At 39.4% G+C, this 11,902-nt stretch overlaps 2 protein-coding genes across 2 annotated transcripts; one reads left to right on the forward strand and one right to left on the reverse strand.

Moving 5' to 3' along the window:
* Positions 1-79: 79 nt before the first annotated feature.
* Positions 80-4,019, reverse strand: LOC140928281 (GPI mannosyltransferase 1-like). Its single transcript, XM_073378020.1, has 4 exons — positions 3,251-4,019; positions 1,766-2,024; positions 1,295-1,396; positions 80-302 (listed from the first exon to the last, which is right to left on the reverse strand). Exons 1-4 carry the CDS (start codon positions 3,979-3,981, stop codon positions 141-143), a joined length of 1,254 nt encoding a protein of 417 aa, XP_073234121.1. The 5' UTR covers positions 3,982-4,019; the 3' UTR covers positions 80-140.
* On the forward strand, positions 3,931-9,510 carry LOC140926031 (uncharacterized). The gene is made up of 3 exons (XM_073375842.1): positions 3,931-4,110; positions 5,179-5,239; positions 6,906-9,510. Exons 1-3 carry the CDS (start codon positions 4,039-4,041, stop codon positions 9,095-9,097), a joined length of 2,325 nt encoding a protein of 774 aa, XP_073231943.1. The 5' UTR covers positions 3,931-4,038; the 3' UTR covers positions 9,098-9,510.
* Positions 9,511-11,902: the final 2,392 nt, after the last annotated feature.

Here is an 11,902-nt window from a genome sequence, read left to right on the forward strand (position 1 = left end):
AGTTCATGAATTTCCCTCCCTAGTTGGTTTAACATCAAATATGCACAGCTCAGAAGGCAACAACACAACAAGCTTTCATTGGTAAGTTTTCAAGTATTCTTGTTCATCAAATTCTCACCACAAATTGACAAATGAACTGTTTACACTGCTTTCTTTACTGCTCTGTTCATTTTATAATGTTGAATAATCTGATTTAAAATCACAACATTGATGACGAAAAACACTATACTTGCAGCCCAAACAAACACAAATGTATTCATTCCTTCAAACTCCAAGTAGTATGCAGCAATCAGCCAGAGGCCCTAACATAGTCAAGAAGAAAAGAACAGTTTATTAGGGTAAGTTATGTAGAGACAAGACAAACCATTGATTGGTTCCAAGTGTGTACCTTGAAAAAGACCTTGTCATGGTTTTCGACGCCATCTTGACGAGTAGGCAAACACGTTGAAAATTACAGTGTTTGTATGAGAATCTAATGTTGAATAATTTCTGCAGAATGGCTGTTCTGAAAAAAATATCAATTGTAAACTAAAGCTTCATTCCTAAGGATTCTACTGAAAAAAATGGGGCGGTTACGTGCTCTAAAAGACCTAGAACCACTTTTTTAGATTTTCTATACATTTGTCTGTAAGAAAGTCCCAGGAAAAATTACAGACATATATATGGAAAATCTAAAGAAAGCCTCTGGAGAGATTTAAGCACAGGTACGCCCCCCAAATTTTTTAGTACAATCCTTTGTTTCGTAGCTTTAGTTTACAAGTCATAGTTTTTTCAGAACAGGCATTTTACAGAAATTGTTCGACATTAGATTCTCATACAAACACTGTAATTTCTCACACATTTGCCTACTCGTCAAGATGGCATCAAAAACCCTGACAAGGTCTATAGAGGTTCCAATGTATACTGATAGGGTTTGTATGAAGTTAAGTGTCTCTAAGATCAAGAGAATTGTTTATAATGGACATAATGAGGTGGGGGTAGGGGGAGGAGGTGGTGGAAAGAAAAGATTCAACTGTATCTTGAATCTTTTTGAATCTGTATCTGATTTTGAGTACTTCTCTCTTAATCTGGGGCTCTAATGGCTTTTACAAACACCTACCCCAGAACTCTCTATTTAGTCTGTATGCAGGTATCTCCCAGCAAATAATTACTTTCTTTATTGCCTATGCAACAAACAAAATGTACAGGTTATTCTGTCTTTAGATATAAGCATTTGATAGAGCCAGCTGTGCTTTTGTGACATCATACAGTACGTGAGAAAATTCTAGATAAAGCTGAACATCGTTTCACCTACCTGGCTAACAAACCATGTCACAGTGAGAAGTAATGCTCTGCGTAATGTCATGCTTACTGAATCCACAACAAGCGGCAAAAGACACAGGTACCACAGGAAATACTGCAAAGAAAAAGAATAACTTTGCTTGGGTGGCCGGTGTTGGCTAAGTTGCAACTACCCGTAAGTTGCATTTCTAGTACAATAATAATTATTATTGTACTAGGAAATTCAATATGAGTGCAACAGCTAACATTAGAAATGCAAAATAGTGTTCAATTTGCATGTAATAAGGTATACAGCAAGGTTACAGAAATGAGACTGAAAAATGATAGTAATAATAATAATTATTATTATTATTATAAACATGAGAGGGTGTTGAAGAAATTCAAAACAGTTATGCAAACCCCAGAAGAATTTAAGGGTTTGCAAAACTTTTGAGAAATCTCTTCTCAGCTTCTCATGTTTGATATTTGCCTCTCACTATTTTACCTGTGATGTGCAAACTTTGTTGAAGGTAACAAATGCAAATGTTTGCACAAAGCAGCAGAAAGAAATGTCATGATAATACACAATACCAAACACAACTGTCAGAACAAGCTGGGGAATGAAGGAAGCCAGACCGAGGACAATTGACCATCTAGAACCTTCAACCAGGTACATCATGTAGAAATACACTGAAAAGTTATGCTTAACATCCTTTCTGGTGATATGATATAGGTATGTGTGCTCAAGAAACTCAAAACCATACCTGTAGAAAAAAAATAATGCTGAGACACTCAAAAGTTAGCCTGCAATGCAGATGTTTTTTCTGGGTGAACCTATTTGAAACTTCAACATCCCCCCTGGCAAACCCTGGGAATTTGACCATCAATTGTGAGTGGGGAATTTGACCATAACCTGGTGGGGTGGGGAATTTGAACCAGAAGTTTCAAGTTAACACCTTTGGATGATGTGGGTCTAACAATGTGGTTCAATAGATGCGATCTTCCTCAAAGGCGAGATGCAGGATTATAAAGGTAAACGAACAGTTTATTTGGTAAGGACTTCAAACGCTACAGGTGTGCATTTTTAAAGGTATAATCATGAAAAACAAGATCGAGTGTTTAATTTTTGTAGTTCAGTTACCAATCAACATTATGTGAAGACTGGAAAATTGCAAAACATTTCTTCTTAGGGAGGGCCATTTGACAACTACATTGGGCTAATGTACTGTGATGGGAATTTGAATGGGCCTATTTTAAAAAGTTCAAATCCCAGGGGGATCGACTCTGGGGATGTTGAAGTTTTAAATCGATCGGCGCATAAGTTGCTTGTTTATGTTTGCAACACCATGGCCACCATCTTTGATTTTATAACTGAGGAAGAATGGGTAGAGAAGGAATTATAACCCTTGATGTAGGTGATCCAACCCTCAACTAGTTTTGAATTCCATTTTAACATGCCTTTACAGTATCAAATTTGGGAGTAACTGCAGAACACCTGGCCATTTTGAAGCTATACCCCTATAACAGTGGCTATGCGGCTAAGTGGCTAATCATTAGCCAGTCAGGTTTGTCCTTTTGTGGGTGTTCTGCAGATGGGAACAGACGTTAAGTTCTGCCAACCCTAACCCTAACACTAATCCTGACCCTAACCGTAACCCAAACCTCTGGGGCACACCGTTATTTAGCTACACGAGGGGTAATAGCTTTGAAGTGGCTGGGTATTTTAAGTAGTCCTGTAGCCGCATAGCCATGTAGCCACTGTTACAGGGGTATAGCTTTGAAATGGCTGGGCATTCTGCAGTTAAGCCCAAATTTGTATCTACTCTTATAGAGACAATATTTGCCTAAAAAACTGGGGCAACACTACTACACCAGATGCAAAAGGTCCACTTTGGTTGACAAGTATCACTCAAAAACGTCTTTACTTTAGCTCTCTATTATATCCAGCACCCTAAAGGGCTTAAAAGGTTAAGATTACCAGGAGCCTTACCTTTTATACAGTAGTCCAGTTAATCCTAAAAAGGTTATTGCAGAAACAACTGCAAACTTAACTCTGTGAGGATGAAATATAAACATAAGCGCTTGACGAACATATCCCTGTGAATTTCGTTCATTTTTCAGTTTATGCACTTCAGATTTTTTGCAGCTATAAACACTATCGCCAACAAGTAGAACTAGCGGTAAGCTATAAATAATAGGATAGATTTTAAAATGCACAGAAAGTGCAAAAAGTATCGCAGCCATTGAAATGTTTTTGACAAGGACAAAGTAGATAGTCGCAAGAACCAACACGGCCATTAAGGATTCCGCATTGCCACGGGACGATACAGTTAAAGGAAGTGGGTTGAAGAGCCATAACCATGACGCAAAAACAGCCCGGCGATCAGCACAGCCTCTTACACAAAGAATCTTATATAATAAATATCCAGCTAGCACATCGAATAGTACAAATAGAGCTTTCCCAAAAGACATGTGTAGAGTAATATTTGGAGTTAGGATAAGAGAAAGTAGAGGAGTGTAGCGATATGTCGGTCGCAAATATGGCGAGTTGCCTTCCACCATGTGGCGTGCAGCGTCCGTGAAGACATGGTAATCGATGTCCGTATACTTCACCACCATGTTCTTGTCTTGCCATTCGCCGTAAGCGATAAGGAAAATCCTCAAAATCAAAGCAAAAAAGCATGTCACTCTGATAGTGAAAAACGTCTTCACGTCCGCCATGTTTATACTTGGTAGCCCAGCCTGTAACCCACAATGCAGCTCAATCCGTGAATCAATATGGCGGCATTCGGAGCAGGAGTTTATTTTTCCGCCGCTTTCCAAGTTGATTTAGAGGCCATATATTCCAAGGTAATTTAATTTCACAAATTTTAAATGAGTGTTTTTCAATTTATATGTAGATTGCAATATCGATCACTCCGTTATGGTAGTTTTCCTTTGGGTACAATTCTCATGACACGATATGGAAACTCACGTTACGAGGGAAGGGTGTAATGTAATTTACCTAATCTTCATACATTTCTCAGTTTGAGAGAATGTGATGAAGGATCAAAGCATTTTTGTTTGGTGATCTTTAATTCTCATAACCATATCTTTTGACAATGTGTGGATATTGTGAGGAGAAAATTAATCTTGATCATTACACAGGGGCACCCATTGTCAATTTTCGGAAAATTAAGGTAAAACTAATGATGCCAGTTTTTAAATTGCTCCGCAGCTTCTCATGTCGGACCATTTTAAGACAGGGGCACCAAACATTAATTTTTGGAAAATATCTGTTCCGAAGACGATTTGAGATCTAGAATTTTCGGAACATTTGTTGTAAAATTTCTTGCTTGCCTGCCTCTCCCAGGATTTTCGAACATCTAAAAAATGGTATAATTGCCCATTTTTAACAGATTTTTACCCTAAAAAGGTCACCTAGAATTTTTGGGAGCCTTTTTTCTGGCTGAAATTTTTGAAAAGGTAAGTTTTGATCCCTATGAATTTTCAGATCACTAGACTTTCAGCTAGGAAATCTGAACAGATGAAAAATTTTTAGGGGATAAAAATATGCCCATATCTACCATCTAAATACTAAAATACATTTAACAATGCAATGTTTAAGTGGTTTTGAACTATATTGAAGTTGGGTACCCCTGATTACTGTGTCTTAAAGGCTTGCTGGAGCCTGTTTGTCCATTGGTGTGAGAGTCTGCACACGTGAGAGTTTGGGTGGCAAAGCTGCCATTCTTGTGGCAGAGCTACTGGAAGTGAGCGCCAAAGTCGTTACTCTTCTGTCAATGCATGCAATGACAATCCCATCAACTAAACAGGCTAAAATATTGAAATAGTAATGGTATATTTTGCATTTGTTGTGTTGATGTGCATTTGCTGCAGCTCAGGTTTAATGTTTTGTTAAATGTTTTCAAATCTTAGTACACACAGTCTCAAGATGAAGACACTGATGCGATTTACCTCAGTGAAATTTGTGATGAAGGTATCGTAACTTAATATCCCATACTGGTTTGCTATGTGTTTAGAATCATTTTAGTTGACATTGTCACATAGATTACAAGTACAGTTGACTCCGGATAACTCGAACCTTTTAGGGAAATTGAAAAAAGTTCAAGTTATTGAGAACTCAAAGCAAATAGCCGAAAGTAAGCAAAAAAAATTTACTGTACAGTGAACATTTTAAGCGCATGTTAAGAAATGTCAAGTGAAAATGGAACGATGCTTCTAGATTATAAAACTGCAGAACATAACTTACCAAAACATAGCCATAGATGTGTTACTGTTTCATGTTAGATTTTTAGCAAACAGCATCAGCCTCCACAAACAAACTATATGCCTTGGGTGTACGACATGTCGATGGGAAATTCAATGTTTCATAATGCAGTAAATAGCATTTTTCCCCGACTTGTCACGCAGTTAAAACATGGATTAATATCCAGGGTAAAATTATATAGAAATGAGCTGAGAGGAAACAAAAATTGCTTTGAGTTAGCTGGAGGTTTGAGTTATTAGGGTGCGATTTACCAATGGTAAAATTACAGTAAATGTATGAAGGAAATCCAGGGGAAATCTATTTTGGTTCGAGTTATGAACCACCTAAGAATGTTTGCATTTTTTATGAACGGTTAGTTCTTTCATAGGCAGCATATTCACAGGAGAGAAATGTGAATGTTGGCTTACTGCGAGAGGAAGGACGAGTGTGCTCAGCTTGGACATACAACACGGGCACCCAGCGTCAATTTTTGGAAAATATCTGTTCGGAAGACGATTTGAGATCTAGAATTTTCGGAACATTTGTTGTAAAATTTGTTGCTTGCCTGCCTCTCCTAGGATTTTTGAACATCTAAAAAATGGTATAATTGCCTATTTTTAATAGATTTTTACCCTAAAAAGGTCACCTAGAATTGTTGGGAGCCTTTTTTCTGGCTAAAATTTTCAAAAAGGTAAGTTTTGATTCCTATAATTTTCGGATCACTAGACTTTCAGCTAGGAAATCCGAACAGATGAAAAGTTTTTAGGGGACAAAAATATATCTATATCTACCATTTAAATACTAAAATATGATCAACATTGCATGTTTAAGTGGTTTTGAACTATATTCTCGTTGGGTGCCCCGGATAGAAAATGCAATTCATACTCTTTGGAGATTTGTAGTTGAAAAATTCTCGTCATGCTATTTGCCATTTTCTTCTCAAGTTAGACTGTAGGGTAAGTGGTTAAGTCGCCCAAAAGTCCTCTCACCTGAAGTTATATTTCCCGAAACCAGAGTAATATTGCCCTGAATTTTTAGTTAAGTCACCTGAAATGTTACATAACTCAGCATTTCAGGTGACTTAACTAAAAATTTTGAATGACATAACTTCAGGCGACTTGACCATAAATCAACTGTAGAACCTTCTGTTGAAATGGTCGTTAATGATTTCTGCTCTCGTTCTTGTATTATTTTCTTCATAGAACGTGATAAACTGCATCATAAAGCAAGTTATATCTGGATATATATTGAACCGTATGCATTGACTGAAGTAGCTTTTGTCAACGTGCACTAATAATCAATAGGAAATGTGTACATGACCAGTCAAAAAACCTGCTTTCCTTAATTCTCGTTATTAATTAAAAGTATTGTTATAATTGCTATTTTCTTTCTTTAGAAAGCATTACAGACAGTGATAATGATGGAACAGAGGATGACGTCATTATTGCTACTGATGAAGATGACGATGGTTGGGAGTCTGGTACTAGTGGACCTAGTTACATGGAGGACTTTCCAGATGGGTGCTCTTCTGGGAGTGAAGAAGAGGAGCCTGACTCAGCCCCCATAAGAAGCGACACTTACATCCTGTCTGAACGCAGCCACTGCATTGACGACCCGAAAGTCCAAGATTTTGATAATGAGACCCTTGTTTTGGATAATGGTGAATTAGCAGAGAAATTTCGAAATAGAGCCGGTAGCAGCCCCAGCAAACTTGTCCAAGACTCACTGAAAGGCGCTAACGGCTGTCAGGACAAACACCAGAATTACGATGAACGCGTCTGTGATGCAACATACATCATTGGCGGTTCTACACGGCATAAACCTCAGAGAGACGAAGAGCTGTCCAGTGGTTATAAGAAGCCTGTGTCTGTTGTGCAACCTTTTATTTCTTCAAATACAAAATCGGTAGACGTTGCGTCATCTTTGGAGAAGACGTCTTCATCTAGCGAAGATTATTTGAACATCAAGGCCTTTATTACGCGTCTGTCGATGAATATAAGCCACGCTTCTTGTTCGGGCAAGACCTGTTCCCGTTCGAAGGCTCTTAAGCTTAAAAGAAACAACATTGACTATGCAGAAATGAATTCATCACCCACGAAAAGAAGAAGTATCAGCCTCTGTAAGATGCCTGGATCACTGATTCGTGTCGAACAAGGCTCAAATATAGATGGGTGTCAGATGGATTCGCCGATCAAGTCCCCCTGTACCAGAGAACGGGCTACCTTATCCGGTCATCGCAATGCTCTTTTGCTTCAAAGCCCTGTATCACCTGAACAACCATCAAGGTCTTCTAAGACTCTGCGTCGAAGATCATCACAGTTATTAAAAGCAAGCGGAGATGCAATTTCACGTGATTTAAAAATTACGGAGGAAAAGAAAAGGGAGTGTTTGAAGCAGAAATCAAGTCCTAAAAGGAAGAGCCAAGTCTGGAGGGGTACGTTTCTTAAAGATAGAAATATTTTTCCTCTTAACTATTCACCCGCGACAAAACAAAGCTGGAGAGGTTCTGCACCAGAAACGGTATCTCAACATGATTCGTCAGAGCAGTTGTTGAATTGTAGACCGAAGGCAGAAATCACTCGCTCCGCGATACACAATAATTTAATTCCAAAGTGTAATTTTAGTTCCAATCAACAAAATTCAGTCATCTTTCAAGAAAGTAATGGAGCAGTAATGGATAAATTAAGAGAATGCGAAGGGAAAGTGGAAGCTAAGGCAGATGCTGCGTTCAAGAGCAAGCAAGGGCATACGCTTTCGGCGTTAAAGGATGGAAACATTTTCAGTTCAAGTTCCCAGGGAACGTTTCGTAAGGCAAAGCCTCTGACAAAGAAATGCGATTCTAGTCCAACCGGAATGAGGAACGGTCGGGCTCGTTGGGATCTATGCAAACCCGGCGTGGGTGGAAGAATTGAAAAGCCGGGCGAGAAATCTGTGCCCTTGTTGGAGATGATAGGTGATGGTAGAGACAACGATGACAAAAGAAACAGTCTGAGTAAAGCTGTTGACAGTGGGAAACACCACAAACGGGAGATAAGCAGGGCTTTTGATGAGTTCATGTCTACTAATGATCGTTCGTTAGGGATGCAACCTTTCACTTCAGCTTACAGGAAAGATCTGGAAACAAAGGAAAAAGAACAAGGAAGTGTAACATTGTGTAGTTCTAATCCTAGAGGGAGAGTGAAAAATAGTATTGCACTGTCAGGTGATCTGCAGTGTATTAGTTCATTCTCGGGTAGGTCTTCCGCGCGTAAGAGAACAGCAAGAGAGAGCGTTGCCTTGGATACTCCGGACGTGTTGCCTAGGAAACAACCGAAAAGGGGCTCATCTGTGTCAATTTGTCTCCAACAAGGGCCGACACCACATTTTAGTTCACAGTCTCTACACTGCCAGGAAAAAGAATCTACACCAATAAAAGGAAAGGAGTTTAAGAGGTTACGAGTTGAAGGATTCTCCTCCAAAGACATGAAACTTTTGTCGCCAATCAGACGAGCTGTAGCGAGATCTTGTGATTCCAACCTAGAAGGTCCGTCATCTCCTTGCAAAGGGCTTGGATCGTGTGACAAGTCATTCTGTTTTGAGTGTTGTTGAGTTAGACAAAACTCTTCAGAGTTGTTTCCCCAAACACACTGCCACTGACCAACTACATTTTTAAGTAAAATATGGGACTGGTTAAAAGCGCGGGGGAAAGTGTAACTTGCGCGCGAAGCGTGAGCAAAAGCACATAGTTTGGGAGGAAACCACAACTAGCTCGGGACCAGAGTGAGAGTGCGGGAACAGGGTGCGTTTTAATGGTCTTTTTAAACAGTGCCAAAGGAGCTTGTGAATATTTTAATTCAAAGAATTTTTTAAAATATCTGTATATTTTATTGGGAATGTTTGAAAAGGTTTGAATTTTTTCACATTTTAACCTACTTTTAGAGCATTGACGAAACTCTTTTGGGCGATTTTATCTTTAATGACAGGTTGAAGCTATGACTTAATAATAATGACAGACTCTTCGATTGTGTCTGTGTCTCTCTCTGTGAAATTTCTTAAGGAAGACATCAGCATTTTGCTTGATAAAAGATTATTAAATCCATGTTTTCATAAAGATTTTCGTTATCTCAGCACAGACGTTCTCCTTTCCTAAGACAAATGGTAGCTGTCTCACGCAGTCATTTTGTCTCGTCACGCAAAGCTCCTCCTGAGAAGCGTGACGAGACAAAAACGGCATCGTGGGAGACTATATACAACTGCAACCCTACACTGTTGAAGTCCTGTCAGTGTCATTTTGATGTCTCGCAAGGCACAGGTCGCAACCAAAAAGGGTAGTAAGCATGTGATATTGATCGTAGAAACAGAAAAGTTTTATTCTTCTGCTCAATTCAGCAGTTATGCTAGCTATATATTGACGACTTTACATTAACTATTTAGTGGTGAATAAAACATGTACAATGGTTTTACTAAAAAAAAAAAAGTGCCGTGGCGCTTTGTAAGTTTTTGCCCATATATTTATTAGTGTAAAGGCAACGCTTATTAAAAATTGCTCGTGGCCGAATGACACAGTACCACCTAATCTTTCTTTCTTTCAACAGCATAGCAACAAAATTTGTTCAAAGTTATTTACCCCCCCCCCCCCCCCCTTGAGATAAAGTAAAAAGAAATTTCAATGGAATAAGCACTATTTCGTTGGTGAGAAAAAAATGTGTGTGGTAGGGTTCTTTTACCTAATGCTCATAACTATGTTCAATTTCACTTTCATCCACGTTGCACATTTCCCCTGCATTCATTTCGTAGCCATTAATGAGCTCATTGCTGAAATTGTGAATAAGGTCTTCGAACTTCTTGCTTATTTCTGGAACAGCTAGCCCGGGTGGGAAGTTGCAGGCAACGATATCTGGCGGCGGAAAAGACACTACGGCATTGTGGTAGCATTCGACAAAGTCTTCAACGCCTTTGCAAAGGTTCTCCGAAGTCGAGACCAGTTTCAGAGCACATTTCTGGTGAATCGCCTTAGCGCATGACAAAAGGTTACCTACAATGAAAAATTATGATCGTTACTGGTCATGATGATTGGTCAGGCTGGTTCACACGTCTACTGCAAACAGTAGCCACCCAAGCGAGGTACGCATGTGCAATAGCCAATTCAAACCCCAGCCGAACTACCTACCCCTGTACTAATGGTAAGATCATGCCCATGACAATGTAAAATAATAATGGTTACTGATCATGATGATTGGTCAGGCTGGTTCACATGTCTACTGCAAACAGTTGCAAACCAAGTGAGAAACGCATGTGCAGTAGCCAATTCAAACCCCATGTGAACTACAATCTCATCCCCAGAACCCTTACCCTTATCTAGTGGAACGGGCAACGGACGACGTTAGTAATCTTTGGTGCTTACCAAAGGATCGCAGCCTTTCGGAACGAGATTGGCCGGACTACTGGTAAGATCATGCAGGCCGCTGTACTGTGTTTATGATGTTCGGTCTTGTTCAGATGATCGCGTCTTTCGACGGTAACGTCACGTGGTTGGCCTCGTCTCTGTCATCTTCGAATAGTTCGTTTTGTTATAAGAGAGGTTAAACATCACGTTAACGCCAAACGGTAAAGCGAATTCGTACCACGTGACCAAGTTTCCCCTTTATGCTTGTCGTTTGCTGTTAATCATTTCTACACATAATCAGTGATTCACGCAATTTTTCATCCATAAAAATTATTCTGAGCTGTTTTTATCTGCTCATTTTCTATTTTAAGAAATTCTCAACTTGAATCTGACGTTTGCCGTTTGTCGTATACGTGAAGCTCAAACTCACCATAGTTAATTCGAAGGGACCACACCATTGTTTGGAAAAAGTCGGAACAGGGTCTACCCCTACCTCTATTTTCACCTGGGTGGGTCATAGTAAGCTCATGAAACAAAGCAACGGCGGCACAAAGTGGCGTCTTTGTCCAAGCCTGCTGTTAATAAAACGCCCAGGGTCACATTAGCCTCGCACCTTTTTAACGCCTCTAATTTCATTGGACCCCTATATGACACAGCTCTTTTGGTTTGGTGCTAAGTTCCATTGTTATCTTTGTTTTCCCAACCAATCCCATGAAGTTTTGAGTACGCCTGTCCTTTTGGGAAGTTTCAGAAAATAAGGCCGGACTGTGATTGGAGGCGATGCAATTTTTCTAATGTTTTTAGTCTGTTTAGCTTATTTGGATATACTCTGTGGCGGTTCTTTCTCACATCACGTGATCAAATTCTTTCGTTATAACTTTACAAGAAGATCATAGGTTCGACTCCTGTTGGGAGTACACAGATTTTTTTTCTTCTGCGCCGCCTGTATAACTGATTGAAAAAGCATATTTTCCAGTTTTTTTGTTTAAAGGGTTAACAATTTTGAATAAGGCTTAGGGGAATATCTC

Source organism: Porites lutea, chromosome 2, assembly GCF_958299795.1.
Source record: "Porites lutea chromosome 2, jaPorLute2.1, whole genome shotgun sequence".
Lineage (NCBI taxonomy): Eukaryota > Metazoa > Cnidaria > Anthozoa > Scleractinia > Poritidae > Porites > Porites lutea.

What these genes read in the sequence shown, in the direction of transcription:
- LOC140928281 (XM_073378020.1), bottom strand. Translation starts at nt 3,981, where the DNA reads ATGGCGGACGTGAAGACGTTTTTCACTATCAGAGTGACATGCTTTTTT. An exon ending in ACTGGACTACTGTATAAAAG is followed by an intron (nt 2,025 to 3,250) that starts GTAAGGCTCCTG and finishes TTTTTTCTACAG; the next exon opens with GTATGGTTTTGAGTTTCTTG. An exon ending in TGACATGGTTTGTTAGCCAG is followed by an intron (nt 303 to 1,294) that starts GTAGGTGAAACG and finishes TGACTATGTTAG; the next exon opens with GGCCTCTGGCTGATTGCTGC.
- LOC140926031 (XM_073375842.1), top strand. Translation starts at nt 4,039, where the DNA reads ATGGCGGCATTCGGAGCAGGAGTTTATTTTTCCGCCGCTTTCCAAGTT. An exon ending in TAGAGGCCATATATTCCAAG is followed by an intron (nt 4,111 to 5,178) that starts GTAATTTAATTT and finishes TTCAAATCTTAG; the next exon opens with TACACACAGTCTCAAGATGA. An exon ending in CAGTGAAATTTGTGATGAAG is followed by an intron (nt 5,240 to 6,905) that starts GTATCGTAACTT and finishes TTCTTTCTTTAG; the next exon opens with AAAGCATTACAGACAGTGAT.